Below are 14,117 nucleotides of genomic sequence, written 5' to 3'. Positions count from 1 at the left end.
TCCACGATTTTTGATAAAATTGTATTGGATATGAATTTTAGAGCATGGAGTGAAGCTTAATAAAATTGTATTGGATATGAATTTTAGAGCATGGAGTGAAGCTTAATAAGATTTATAGAAAGTCCACATCATTTTAAAGAAAATTGTATTAATTAAGGAATTGTTATCTTGGACACAGAAGTTCAAAATTTAAGATGGTTTCTGAATCTTTGAGTTTCTACTGGCATGAAGCAGAGAGCTACCCAGCTACAAATCTAAGCCAGTTGTAAGGAAAAGGTAAGACTATCTCGGAGAGTGGAGCCAAGAGTCCAGAGGGCAAAGCCAAAATCTTATCAGACAATGAATTAAAGCAAGGATCAGCAAACTGGAGCCCACAATGCCAACCCAGCCTGTTGGTTATATTTGTATGGTCTCTAAGCGAAGAGCAGTGATAGCTTTTGCTTCTGGAAAGCAAGCTGCCATTACGAACTACCCTGGTACAGAGAGAGAGGAGGACCTAGAGGATAAGAGGTCAGGGAAGAAAAAGATCCAGCTGGCTCTCAGCCATTCTAAGAACCCCAGCTGAGGCACCAAAAGAAGCGAAGCCACTTTCCCTCCTCCAGACCCAGCTGAGCTGCCCTGCTCAGCATCTTGAGGCACAGAGCCAAGCTATCCCCACCGAGTCCTGTTCAAATTGTAAAATCAAGAGCAAATATATGGTTATGTTTAAACCACTAAGTTTTGGTGGCAATTTGTTACATTGCAACAAGTAACTTGGGTGCATTATTTAATCTCTGGACTGGGCAGGAAACTTTATTTGGGCTCCAGTTTCTTCATCTATAAAAATTTAGAATTGGGCAAATTAATCTCTTAAAGCTTCATTCTGCTGTGACATTCTGTTACTGGGTGAGTAATTCTAGCCTATAACTTTTAGTGAGTGTCTATCATTGCTAGTGAGGCACTATTAGAGGTGTTGAGGTGCAGGAGATGAGAGTATGAACAAAACAACTCTGGCCTTTGAGGACAGTATGTGTAACAGCAGATGTAATCTGAGATCTGTTGTAGTAAACATTCTCCCACACTATAGGAGAAAAGAAAGAAAAAAAAGAGACTCTTTGCACTAAGAAATTTGTAAGTTGGTTTTTGTTGTTGTTGTTGTTAATCCTCACCCAAGGATATTTTTTCCATTGATTTTTAGAGAGAGAGGAAGAGAGGGGGAGAGATAGAGAGAGAAACCTGGATGTGAGAGACACATCACTTCCACTGGACTGATTACCTCCCACATGCACCCCAGGCTGGGGATGGATCCTGCAACCAAGGTATGTGCCTTTGACCATGCCCTTGACCGGAATCAGACCCATGACCCTTCAGTCCAGGGGCCTGTGTTCTATCTGCTTAGCTATACCGGACAGGCCAAATTCTTTTACATTAGCATAGTTGGCCCCACATACCTCAGTTATTTCTAAACCATGACTTTTAATTGCTTCATTTTTATAATAACATCAGTGTATATTCTGTAGCATGAAGCAAAGTCTGGCTACTGCAAAGAGCTGTTTGGATTTGCTGGGTGCCTAAGATAAACAGAAACATGTGTGTGTGTACTTGGTGGCTTTCATGTGTTCCACATGATTGGACTCAGATCTTATCTTCTGTAGAGGACCTATCACCCATGGCACAATTTGGAGTAAGAGCCTGTGGAATCTGCCTAGAGGAGTAGAGAAAGGTGGTAGAATCCTGTCCAACCATTACTGTCTGTCCCAGAATGTTTATAGTAGAAGTAGTCAGTTTCTGCCCTGGAAGGCTTTGGGCCTAAATTGAAGAGCTATAAATGTAAATCAGAAATTGTATCAAAATTACTTTCTGTTTGTCCTCCTGATAGGGCTTATCATAGACCATTCCAAGTGAAAGAACAGGGTTGCTATGAGCTCTGGGCTGAGTGTACTGAGACCCCATGTGCAGTCTGGACTTGGCAGCTAAGTGGCATGGCAATAATGTCTTTTGGCCTTGCTATCGCTTTTGATTCCCAGGAGTGAAATGATGCCCAACTGGAAAGTAAAAATGAATGTTAAAGAGAGCCTGGCTGGTGTGCTCAGTGGTTGGGCATTGACCCATGAACTAGGACAGGGGTCATCAAACTGCGGCCCGCTGAAAACATTTATCCGGCCCGCGGGGTGTTTTTGCCGCTGCTGCCTGTTGCTTAGCAGCCGACTGGGCTGGCCAGCAGTGCCATGTGTGGAATGTGCGCCCCATTCTCCCACTCCCCTCCTTCTGTCTCTCGACTCCTCCTCTCAGTCTCAGGTGTGATCAGAGGACTCATGAGCTTGCCTGTGCAGAGCCTGCTGCTGCCTGAGGACTGAGGTAAGAACAAGTTGGGATTTATTTATTTATTTATTTTTGAAGTTAGGAGGTCTATTTTTTTTTTATTTTGCAGTTAGTAGGGCCTTTTTTTTTAAGTTTTGTTTTTTTACTTCAAAATAAGATATGTGCAGTGTGCATAGGAATTTGTTCATAGTTTTTTTTTAAACTATAGTCCGGCCCTCCAACGGTCTGAGGGACAGTGAACTGGCCCCCTGTTTAAAAAGTTTGAGGACCTCTGAACTAGGAGGTCGCTGTTTGATTCCCAGGCAGGGGGTGTGCTGGGTTGTGGGCTCTATCCCCAGTAGGAGGCCTGCAGGAGGCAGCCAATCCATGATTCTTTATCATTGATTTTTCCATCTCTCCCTCTCCCTTCCTCTCTCTCTAATACCAATAGAAACATTTTTTTTTAAAGGTAGGTGGGAGATTAAAACACAAAAGCAAGACTAGGAGAAAGAGCTGCATGAAGTGAGTGTGTAAGAAGGGAATCCAAAGGCGCAGGGACTCTTAGCATAACATTTCTGCCTGTTTGAGTCCAGTATTGCGCAGTCACACAAAACCATGTTTGCTTAGTGTTGCCCTGTGGCCTGTGGAAGCAAAGCCGCAGAGAAGAAAAGTGAGAGAAACTGCGCAGCACCAAGTCAGGGAGCTGCCTAAGTGGCTGTGAAAAACAGACAGTTGTGAAAAAAGGAGCGGAGGAACCTCCTTTGTTGGAAATCCAGGTCCGAAGCCCCGGCCCCACCCTGCCCGGGAAGGCCTGCCAGGAGCACGCGCGGAGCTGCCTGGCGCGCGAGGGCTGAGTCGGGGGCCCCAGAGGCTGGGAGAGCAAAGCAGAGCTCTCCCAGGGAAAAGGCGCCTCCCGGGGACGGGAGGGGCTGGGATCTCGGTTCCCGGCTTCTGCACCCCCTCCCACGTCCCCCGTCCCGGCTCTGGCCTCCCGCGTGCTCTGAGTCTTGGCAGGGCAGGAGCCGCAGGCTCGCCCTCCCCCGTCCTCCCGGGAACTGATGGCCAGAGGTTAAGCTAACATGTTTGCAGACGGTAACGGGGAGCTGGATGCCAAGGGCCCCAGCTCAGGGGAATCACGACTTAAGTTTCTTGGAACAATTTTTCCTTCCATTGCATTGACGCCAAAAAAGAAAAAAGTTGCTTAACTAAGCTCAGAGTCTACTAAAGTCTTGTGAATTTATTAATCAAAACCAGGGCCGAGGACGCCGCGCAGCGCTCGAGAACTGGAATGGGGAAGGGGGGAAGACCATGGCCGTCGAGGAAGCCTCCGGGGCGCCTTGCTGGAGGGCAGGGCCGTGGCGGGGGGCGCTCCAGCGTGGAGCGGGGAGCGTTCCAGGGCGAGGCTGCCCTCCTGGCGGGCGCGTCGGGGAGGGTGAGTCAGCCTGGCTCCGGGTGGGAGCGGACGGGGAAGGGGGAGGCGGGGCGGGGCGGGGCAGGCGGGCGGGGCGGGCCTCGCCTGCAGAGTGAGGATGTGGCGGCTATAAATGCCCCACCCAGGCCAGGCGGCCGCGCTCGGCATCTGGGGACACTCACAGCTCTCGGCGCCCGGCCCAGGTAAGCGGGGCGCGCCCTGCCCGTCCGCTATGGCCCGGGGCCCGCAGCACTAGCGGGGCGCGGAGAGGCCGGGGAGAGACGGCCTTGCAGAGAGGCTCGGGCGACGGGGACCTGTAGGCCATCGGGCGGAGAGGCTGGGGGACGGTCCGCACGGGGTTTCTGCGGAGAGCGGGGCGCAGTGGCCAGGGGGTCCGGGCTGGAGTGAGGGGCCGGTTGTGCCCTGGCGTTGGGGGTGCGGGGCAGTGGGACCGGGTCGTGCATTCACTCCCGAAGTCCTCTCAGGAAGCCCGGGGAGGCAGCGCAGGGGAGGGGTGCGAGGGAGGCCCCGCGTTCCGGGCAAGGTGGGGGTTAGGGTGTGGCCGCCGGGGAGCCGCAGGTCTCAGCGGAGCCGTCAGCGGGGCATTTACCTCCGCGTTTAATGGAAGCGTTCCGGCCATCTAGAAAGTAGTCCCCCTCTGTTCCAAGTTACTTTACTTAAAACAAACGCGCATTTGTGGAACTAGAACGGACCAGCGGGAGGGAAGCCGTGGGGGCAGGATGAGGGGTGGGAATTTCTAGCAGCAAACCCCTCTCCCCAATAAAACAAAGCAAAATGAAAAAAACAAAACCTCAGCTCATTCTCCTTTGTCTAGATTATCCTGTAAGAGAGGCAGCTTCTGATTTCCGTAGATCTGGAGAGTTTCCCACTTGGCTGACCACTTTTGAGTCAGGGAGGAAGTGTCCCGGGGTTCTGTGGGGAGGGGTGTCACCATGATGCCACAGTGAGTCAGGGACTGAGTACAGAAAAGGGTGCGGCCCCTGGGCCTCTCCTGCAGCCCTGTGGGGTGGGTCCCGCCTGGTGTGGGGGGCTGGATTCCACCACCTGGCTTTGAGAACCTGGGAGAGGAACATCAATTTTCTTATCTATGAATGTGGTTTAAGGATATCCATTTTTACTTCCACTCACATGAGGTTACTGAACATTCCAAAAAAAAAAAGTTCATTCAAAAATAAATATGTAAAGCATACCGAAAACATTGTGCCATACAATTCCAGAGCGCCATTTTTGTGTTAGGATTTGTCATTTTGAAGCTATGGGTATTCCGAATTGGTGTGTAAAAGAGCAGTGGCCTTAAGGGTGCACGTTGGGTCCTTACCAAGCACTTTAAGTTCTGGAGTCCAGGAATCGGGCCCCTGTGTTCAGACAGATGCTGTTCAGAAGTGTGTGCTACTGTGCCTGCCTGCAACTTGGAGGTTTGAAACACTGGATGCACCTTCCCACTTACACAACACAATGTTAGAGGAGGCACCTTGGTTCCCAGGCTAGCTCAGAAACACCTGCTTAAGTGCACTGATAGTACATGCCTGCTGTGGGTACGGTGGGGGGGGGGGGCGGTGGAGGGGCAGCGGAAAGGTGGAAAGGTGAGGGAGGATATATGGGTAGGAAGAATAAACCACGGAAATATTTTTTCTGGAACTTTTATTAGTTTTAAGGTTGACACAGATTATCTTAATTTGAAAAATATGTCTTTGCCCCCCCCCTCTCCACTTTTCTCTGCCTTCCTCCCGCCTCCTTCGAGACCCTCTTTCTTGATTGACATCTGATCAAAGTCATCCAGGCCTATCCACTTCTGCATCCCCCCCTCCTTCCCATTCCATTGGCCTTAACACCCAGCTAGAGATTAGCAAATAGAATCAATATTCATTTATATTCATTAATATTCAGTATTGGGTGTGGTTGGTGGTCCTAATCTTCAACACCCCAGGGGAGTTGTGTTATGAAAAAAAAACCCACTACAAACCCACAGGAAAACCTCGTTGCCCAAACACACCTGTAATTCATAGAAGTGGAGGCTATGGAATCAAGGAGCCGCATAACATTCAGGCATTGTGAAGAAGGATTTTAGGTGAGGCCAAGTTCGGAGAGGTGTCCCCCTGTGGCCAGTGGTGCGAAGACATTCCCGCTTAGCAATTTCCTCCCCTCTCCTAAGTCCCTTTGTTCTCTAAAAGCTTCAAGGGTTTCTCCAGAAGGATCCACCGCATCTGCAGTGGAAGGGTGTGCCCATCAATATGCATTTTTTCAGTTGGGGGGTTATGATTTAGAGACCGCTTGGATTTTGTAATTTCCTGCAGTGCCAAGTGGCCTGCCTGGGGTACATGCCCAGGAAATATTGCTGACTCACTGGCTTTGATCAGAAGCTTGGTCTTGGGTTGGCGTCTCAATCTTTAAGATCCTGTGTCTGAGCTATTAAACTACTTTATTGATTGTCTTTAGGCCAGTAGTCCTGGCCATTAGTTTCCTGACTAATTTCTAATTTAAGTAGTTTTGCTGGCAAGATAGACATCTTTCTGTACTTGCTATTGATTTTGAGGTTTGTAGGCTCTTCCTGCACCACTGGCAGTAGGCTCGGGCACTAACACCCTGTCCTGGGCCTTTGTTCTCCCTCTTGGCTTGTGCAGGCTCTGGGCCTACTGAGGCATTTTTCATTAATTGAGCGTGGGTGTGTCACAAAGGAGTCCCGGGCTCTGGGGGGCTGCTTTCAACATCATTGGTTCCACAATACTTACTAACCACTGCTCTGTTCTGTTCACAGTTATAGGCATTGGAGACACAGCAGTGAACCAAACAGACAGAAAAATAGACAAAGTAAGTGCATTGTACAGGCAGCAATTGGATTTTGAATGTTCCGTATCCCCAAATCAGTTAGTTTCCAAGTTGACTGGGGCTCCTTGCCCCTTTATTCCAGCTGCTCCACAGATCTGAGCATCACATTTAACCTCAGGGAAACTGTTCTGAAAGTTATTGTGGTTTAACCTGTCTCTTGGATTTGATTGTGAGAATCTGATAGAATGGGAATGTTCTGATTGAAATAGAATGCTTTTTTAAAAAATATGGGAATCCACCCTCATTTTCCCTGGTGCCACACCCTATTCTAGTTTTAGGCTAACTCAGAGGAAATTCCAGTCCTTAAAAAAAAATTATTTCCGCCCATTCTCTGTCTGGTATATTTGTCCTTCTCCTATTGCCAGAGGCAGTCCCCATCTCCTTTGTTGGGGAGCAGGTCAGCAGGAGGAGACAGCAGATACCCAGGCTTCAAAGATTACCTCCGGGTCTCCTTTTCAGGGTACAACCCGAAGCTTTTCAACCACCTGAGCTCCATCTTGTCAGAGGTCAATAAGCATCCACAGAGCCGAATCCCAGGCTGCTGTGGGAAGTCCTGACTTCCAGGAGTGGTGGTGACTGGGATCCCTGCCCTTTGTCCCCTTGCCACACCCAGTCTACACCCTCACAATGCACGGGAAATCAGAGGCCCGAGGCCTCTCCAGATCCTGTCTCCTTTCCACCTCCTTCCTTTCCTTTCCTGCCATAGGAGATGTGGGTTCCATGTCCACGTGGACCAGTGGACAGAGCTAGGAGAGGTGGGGTGCCGAGCTGGGCTGGGAATGGGCTGCATTTTATGAGGAGAAAGAAATTGCCAGGCTTTGGCAAAGATTTGCATGGAAGCTGGGAATTGAAGCCTCCAGCTCTGAATGAGTGGAACTGGAAACCCATTGGAGATAGTCTGTGGGAGGCAAAGAAAATTGAGGAAGGTGGGTACATTGGAAAAGAAGAGGGAAGAAAAAAAAAGACAGAATAAGGAAAGACCCGGTGTGTGTAAATCCTCCCAAAATGTGGCTGAACGCCTAGTGTGTGCTGGGCTAGGCACTGTGCTCAGACCCATGAGGAAATGCATGAGTAAGACAGAAACCCTGTGGGCGGATGGAATGGAAGCTCGCCTATAGACACTTGGCTCTGAAATTTCAGACACACTGGAGAGCCACAGCCCAGAGCAGGAAGAGGTGCAGGAGAAAAGGTAACAGTATTTTTTTTGTGTCCTGAGGTCTTATGAGGATGTTAGCGGATCATGATTGAGAGAGCACAGTGGAGGGAACTTGGAGGACCTGGGCCTAGAGCAGTGGTTCTCAATCTTGGCTGTACATTAGAATCACCTGGGAATCTTTTTAAAATCCTGACTTCTGGGTCTCATCCTCCGGAAGTTCTGTTTCTTTGTTACTAATGTTGTGGCCTCACCCCATAACAAAGAAACAGAATTTCCGGAGGATGAGGCCCAGAAATCAGGATTTTAAAAAGATTCCCAGCTGATTCTAATGTGCAACCAAAGTTGAGAACCACTGGCCTAGAGTTAGCAGGACAGCGCTAAGTGTGTTTGGAGAACGATACCATTGGCATTCGATTTCAATGCTGGTGTGTGTGCATGTCTGCGTATGTGTGTGTGTGTGTGCATGCACTCTCGTGTATGCTTGGGTGTAAGAGATATTTATGAATCAGTCGGAAAGTCCAGAGTGCGGAAGATCTTGAAGGCTGAGTTTAGACTTTCTTTCTGTTGGCAGCAGGCCCCATTGGAAATACAACATGCAGGCCATAAAACACTGAAATGGAGCTGTCGTTGTGAAGGCCTTGATTTCTGAGCTCTGAGAGTGCTTCCTGCCAACTGACCTCATTCTTCCTGCTGGTCTCTCTCCACCCACTCCATCCCTTATCAGGAGGCTGAGCAGGAGAGGCTCTGAGAGCAGGAGGCTGCAACCTGCCTGTAGGTAGCAAACAAATATTGACTCAGATCCAGCAACGAAAGGGACGAGCAGGCACAAGTGGTGCCCTGTCCTTCCCGCCCAGTACTATCAAGGCTGGAGGGCCGAATTCCAGGATTTCTGGAGAATGACTTGGCCCTGTGACTCAGGCTTAATCAAGACCATAAAACCAAGGAGAAAAGTGTGTGCTTTCAGGAAGTTTCTGTTAAATAAAAATGCTTGGGGGTGGGGTGGGGAGTGGAGTACAGCGGGCACTCCCTGCCCACCCCCACGAATGGGTTCTCCCCCCCCCCCCCCAGCTTCCTTTGAAATTGTGGCTGGTCCTTTAGACCCAGCATTTTGCACAGTAAGGGCTTTGGTGGGGAAGCCCAAACCTCCCCCCCCCCCCCCCCAACACACACACACACTCCCCACCCCCACACCCACCCCCGTACATTTTTTTGGTTTAGAAATCCTCTTTTGTGTCATCCAGGCCCTGATTGATTCAGCATGGTTGCTAGGGTTGTGTTTTGTGGTTACGCATCAACACTCCACTGTGAAACTATAAAGTGGGTGTGTCAGCGAAACTGTTGGATGGTTGTCAGGTTCACTCTGCAGACTAGCCCTGTTGCAACATGTTTTTATTTGTTTGTTTGTTTGTGGGAATTCATATTTGGTCTTCTGGAGCTGACTCTTAATTCATTTCCGTATAACTTGTTTTTACTATCTCAAGTGGTTACTTTTAGGTTTACTCTTTTTTGTTTGTTTCCACTTGTTTGCAAACTGTTGCTTTTCTTTTGTGGGGAGAAGGTAAAGCCGTTTCATTGTAACTGTTTTTTTGTTCTAACTGTTTGAAGTGAAACAATAATGTACAAAACAATCTGTCGGGTTTTAAAAAAGGACAGACCCTTTTAATTATCTTTAAGCTAGACCTCATGCTAACTGGAAATCATTTGGTTTTCGACAGTGTTTCATTAATGTCTAGCTTTTCACTCCAGTAAGAGCTACTTTCCTCAGGCAGTTAACAGTCTCCTTTATTAATATTTTCAAGGTAGAGGAGTCCGCTCTGTTCCCTGCGTTAGGGTGGAGTTGAGTGAGTCTGTTCTTACCCCAGTGGCGAATTATTTCAAACCAGTTTGAAGCAGGTGTGGCTTTTCAGTATGTCTGTTTTCTTAAAGGAAAAACTTTCCCTGATAAAGGTGCTAATGATCTTGTCTGGTAGCCCAGCCCTTCTCTGGGAATGGAAGGTACTGGTATGTAGAGATTCTCACCAACAGATTGGATTTGCTGATTTTTTTTTCTTTTTTGCAAGTCGAAACCAGTTGGGGATGCGGGTGCGGCGGAGTGCCGGGAGGAGAGCTGCAGGCTGCCTGTGGAGCGTGGTGCAGACAGGCGGGGCTCTGCTGTCAGTGCGCTGGTGAATTTTACTGTGCTAGGAGTTGGTGGGAATGGGATCGCCTCCTGGCGCATAGACTTGATTTTATTCTCATTTAGAACAACTGGTGCACTAAGCAGAGCTATTGTTTTCAGTAAGAAAATTCAGCCTCCAGAGCAAGTGCTGTGAACAGAGACTATGCGTATTGGGAACGAATCACGTTGGCTTTCTGGCCCTCCAGTATCCCCAGGCTTCCATGTGTACCATTCAGAAATGTGTATTTAGGGCCCCACGAGGACCCATGGCTGGTTTTAGCCTGTCTTCTTGTTCTTCTGACACCCAGGGACATTCCCGTCCATCTGCCAGGCTCTCCCCACGTTTTTCCATCTCGAATCTTTCACGACCTCACCCTTTAGGCCAGAGGTTCTCAACCTGTGGGTCGCGACCCCTTTGGCGGTCGAACAACCCTTTCACAGGGGTCGCCTAAGACCATCCTGCATATCAGATATTTACGATTCATGACAGTAGCAACATTACAGTTATGAAGTAGCAACGAAAATAATTTTATGGTTGGGTCACAACATGAGGAACTGTATTTAAAGGGCCAGAAGGTTGAGAACCACTGCTTTAGGCTCTCGGGTGACCTCACTCCTATTGCTTTTATCATCCTCTTGGTGTCTTCATCCCTTAGAACAGTGATGGCGAACCTGTGACATGTGCGTCAGAGGTGACACGCAAACTCATTTTTTTGGTTGATTTTTCTTTGTTAAATGGCATTTAAATATATAAAATAAATATCAAAAATATAAGTCTTTGTTTTACTATGGTTGCAGATATCAAAAAATTTTTATATGTGACACGGCACCAGAGTTGAGTTAGGGTTTTTCAAAATGCTGACACGCCGAGCTCAAAAGGTTCGCCATCACTGCCTTAGGACGAAGAACAGCTGTGGTGAAGTTGAAAGGGCAAAGACCTAACAGTGAGAGAGCCTGGGATCGGCCCTGTCGCCCTGCTCATCAGCCAGGTGACCTGGCTAATCTAATCTCTCAGGTGTCTCACTGGGGCGAGGAGGGAAGAGAGCAGACGGCCTTTCAGGGTGGGGTCTGCATTTCATCGTTGGTTGTGTGTCTCTCAGCCTTAATGCCGTGCGGGCGAGTGTGTACTCGTTAGGACTCTGTTCATAGATTATTTGAATGTTACCAGTGTTTGTATGTAACCTACAGTAACACTGCCAAGACTGTCTTTTTCCGCTTTCAAGAGTAGCAGCACACTGATACGGTCTCATTAATCACCTGTACTATATTAAGCTAATGTTTTAACAAACACGAGTGGGAAAGCTAACTCTTTCTTCTAGCGACCAATCAATCATCCACGGAATGACTTGGCTTTGCCAGGGGAATTGGATGCAATAAAGAAACAGGGGCCATAGTTTATTTCTACGGTGAAGATAAAGTTTGCCATGAAGCTTGCAGGAAATAGGAAATAGTTACATAGATACAAAAGACATGCATGTAATAGCCAGTTTCATGGACATTAATTTGTGGTTATTGACATATTTGCTTTTTCTGCAGAATGGTTATAAATAATATACATGCAAATGATTAATTATGCAAAATAGCAGCTCACTGTTTCAAAACGTGTATTTAGCACCTAATGTGTGGGGAAACTGAGACTCTGGGGGAGATGAGGTAAAGCATATTGCCTGCTGCACTGAATTGGACTTCAGCATTTGCCATTTGAATACTTGGTACATGGCAGGAACTCAGGACACTTGTGGTCAGTGGATGACCCTAGCGGCATCAGTAAGCGCTCCTGGCACTGAAAGGAGGGAGAGAGCACTGTGGAATGGGGGCTGCAGCTGCCCTGTTAGAGCAGAGCGGAGGCCAGAGCAGTGGCGGCCTGAGGAATGGGCAGGCTCTCAAACTAGAGCAGCTGAGGGTAAGGCGATGGGGGGAACAGGCATCGAGGCGCCGTGGATTAAAGGAGCACAGTGTGTCTGCTGAGAAGCAAGTCCACTTTTGCTGGGGAGTGGACAGAGGGCGCTGAGGCTGGGTTCCCGTGCCAATCTTTTTTTTTTTTTTTCATTTTAGGTTTTTAATGAAAGTTGTATATACTATTACTTTATTCCTGCATCTTCTCAATTTTTTTCCCCTTGTATTTGCCCTTTTCTTTCCTACTTGGTGAGATTTGGTTTTATATCCAAAGACCTTTTTGTGGTCTTTGTCCAGCTTCAGTCTGGTGATGACTACCTCGCTGGGGCGAACACCCACATGCGCAGTTGCACCCTTAGCTTCCTCCCACTGCACTCATTCAGTGTGAGTGATGTATTTCTTCCCGTAAACCTGCGCTACTTTGCCAATTTGCTGCCCTTTGTCATGTCCTCGGACAACCTGAACGTCATCATCCTTTCGGATGGGCATGCATGGAACACTGTACTTCTCAGCTCTTTGGAAAGAGAAGATGTAATCTTCCTGCTGGCACTGCTACAGTGGCCGCAAAAGGGACCCATATGAATCTTTGAGGGCTACACTGAGCCGGAGTGAGAGGCTGCCACTGAAGGATGGGTTTTGAACACGATCAACTAGAGGACTTAAATGGGTAGTGGCACGTAGGGATGGGATGGAAGGGCAGCACAGCTTGTGCACAGTAAAACAGGGAGGAAGTTTCTGGGGCTTTTAAACATCCCTGTTTCCTGTCTCTCCTCAGTGTGTCGTGGCTGTGGGAGGAGAGTGGACCTGAGTGGAGAGTGTATACCAGCCTGTCTTTGATTTGTACAGTCCTGAGGGGGGCCCATGCAGAACATGGCTAAGCAGCTGCCTGCAAAGCCAGGGCTCCGTAAAAATACACTGTGCCTCTGTGGTGGAGATTTCTTAAACAGTAGAGCCAACGGGAGGTGCCTGGTTTAATGAATAAATGGGATTTAGTCCCCACTTCCCTGTAAGCAGAAGCAGCTCTGTTTGCATTTCTGACTTAATGGTTCCCTGTGTGTTTGGCATTTTTATTTCTTAGGTGTATACAGTGGGGACTGGACTTCTGCAAGGCAGGTGGCAGGAGCTGACCCGTCGCTGTAGACCTAGTCCGCTTCTGGGGGAGCCCCAGGGAGGATAGCCAAGGCCGGCCACGAGCTGCAGTGTCCTGGGGGTTTCTCTCTGCTTTGGTGATTCTCAGGCGGAAGGATACTGATGAGACCCTGTGGAACATTTCTTGGCCCAAGTTGGAATTGGAGATTTCTGGAGCAGACTCAAACTCGTTTGTCTTACGAGGAATCTCAAACTTAGTCTTTAACTGACCCAGCCACTCCAAAGCTTTTGGGCACTGCAGGACCCTCTAGACCAGTGGTCGGCAAACTGCGGCTCGGCAAACTGCAGCTCGTGAGCCACATGCGGCTCCTTGGCCCCTTGAGTGTGGCTCTTCCACAAAATACCGACTTCTGCACACGGGCCACGAAGTTTCAATCGCACTATACGTGTTTCAGTCACACTGTATGTGCGCGCCCGCACGTGGTATTTTGTGGAAGAGCCACACTCAAGGGACCAAAGAGCCGCATGTGGCTCGAGAGCCGCAGTTTGCCGACCACTGCTCTAGACCAGTGATATCCAGTAGGAATAGAATGTGGGCATATGCTAGTGTAAATTTCCCGGTAGACACGGTAAAGAAAAAGTAAACGAAATAGGTAAAATGGCCTAATTGTCGCTCAGCGGTTGAGTGTTGACCTATGAACGAGGAGGTCACTGTTCCATTCCCGGCCAGGGCACACGCTCGGGTTGTGGGCTCAATCCCCAGTAGGGGACATGCAGGAGGCAGCTGATCAATGATTCCTGCCTTTGATGTTTCTAGCTCTCTCCCTCTCTTTTCCTCTCTAAAATCCATAAAAATATATTTAAAAAAAGAAATAGGTAAAATGGAATTTAAATCGTTTTTTTTATTTAACCCAGTATACCCACCACTTCATAACTATAATATCTAATCAACGTAAATTATTGAGAGATTGTTACATTCTTTTTCTCGAACCGCGTCTCCCGAAGCTGGTGTGCCCTCGACACAGCACCTCTCCCTTTGCACTGGACACTTGCCAAGTGCTTGGCAGCCACAGGTGGCTGGTGGCTACTGATTGGAAAGTCCACCTACAGAGCAAGACCTTTTGAGAAGAAGAAGAAAACAGAGACTTTCTTTTTCAGGGCAGTGTAAGGTTCCCAGAAAAACTGAGTGGAAAGTCAGAGCTCCCATATATTCCCAGCCTCACACATGCGCAACCTCCCCACTACCAACAGCCCCGCCTGAGGGGTACATTGGCTACCGC

The 14,117-nt window shown here is 48.4% G+C and overlaps 1 protein-coding gene across 6 annotated transcripts in view; it reads left to right on the top strand.

Annotated features, from left to right (window-relative positions):
- Window positions 1-2,259: 2,259 nt before the first annotated feature.
- Window positions 2,260-14,117, top strand: part of ANXA2 (annexin A2) — a 45,332-nt gene continuing 33,474 nt past the window's right edge. Inside the window, exons 1-2 of one of the 6 annotated variants that reach the window (XM_036303400.1) lie at window positions 2,260-2,337; window positions 6,468-6,520. Coding sequence is in view for 1 of the 6 variants with exons in the window: in XM_036303390.1 (XP_036159283.1) it covers window positions 3,825-3,894 (70 nt within the window). In the remaining 5 variants the exon portion in view is untranslated. Of the gene's footprint in view, window positions 2,338-3,792; window positions 3,895-5,720; window positions 5,781-6,467; window positions 6,521-7,678; window positions 7,728-14,117 lie in introns of those variants that run through there. The other 5 variants (XM_036303431.1, XM_036303410.1, XM_036303421.1 and 2 more) reach the window with 5 other exon arrangements.

The sequence above is a fragment of the Myotis myotis genome, unplaced genomic scaffold, assembly GCF_014108235.1.
Source record: "Myotis myotis isolate mMyoMyo1 unplaced genomic scaffold, mMyoMyo1.p scaffold_m19_p_1, whole genome shotgun sequence".
Taxonomy (NCBI): Eukaryota; Metazoa; Chordata; class Mammalia; order Chiroptera; family Vespertilionidae; genus Myotis; species Myotis myotis.
Note: the sequence above shows the minus strand (reverse complement) of the source record. Positions and strands in the feature narration are given on the sequence as shown.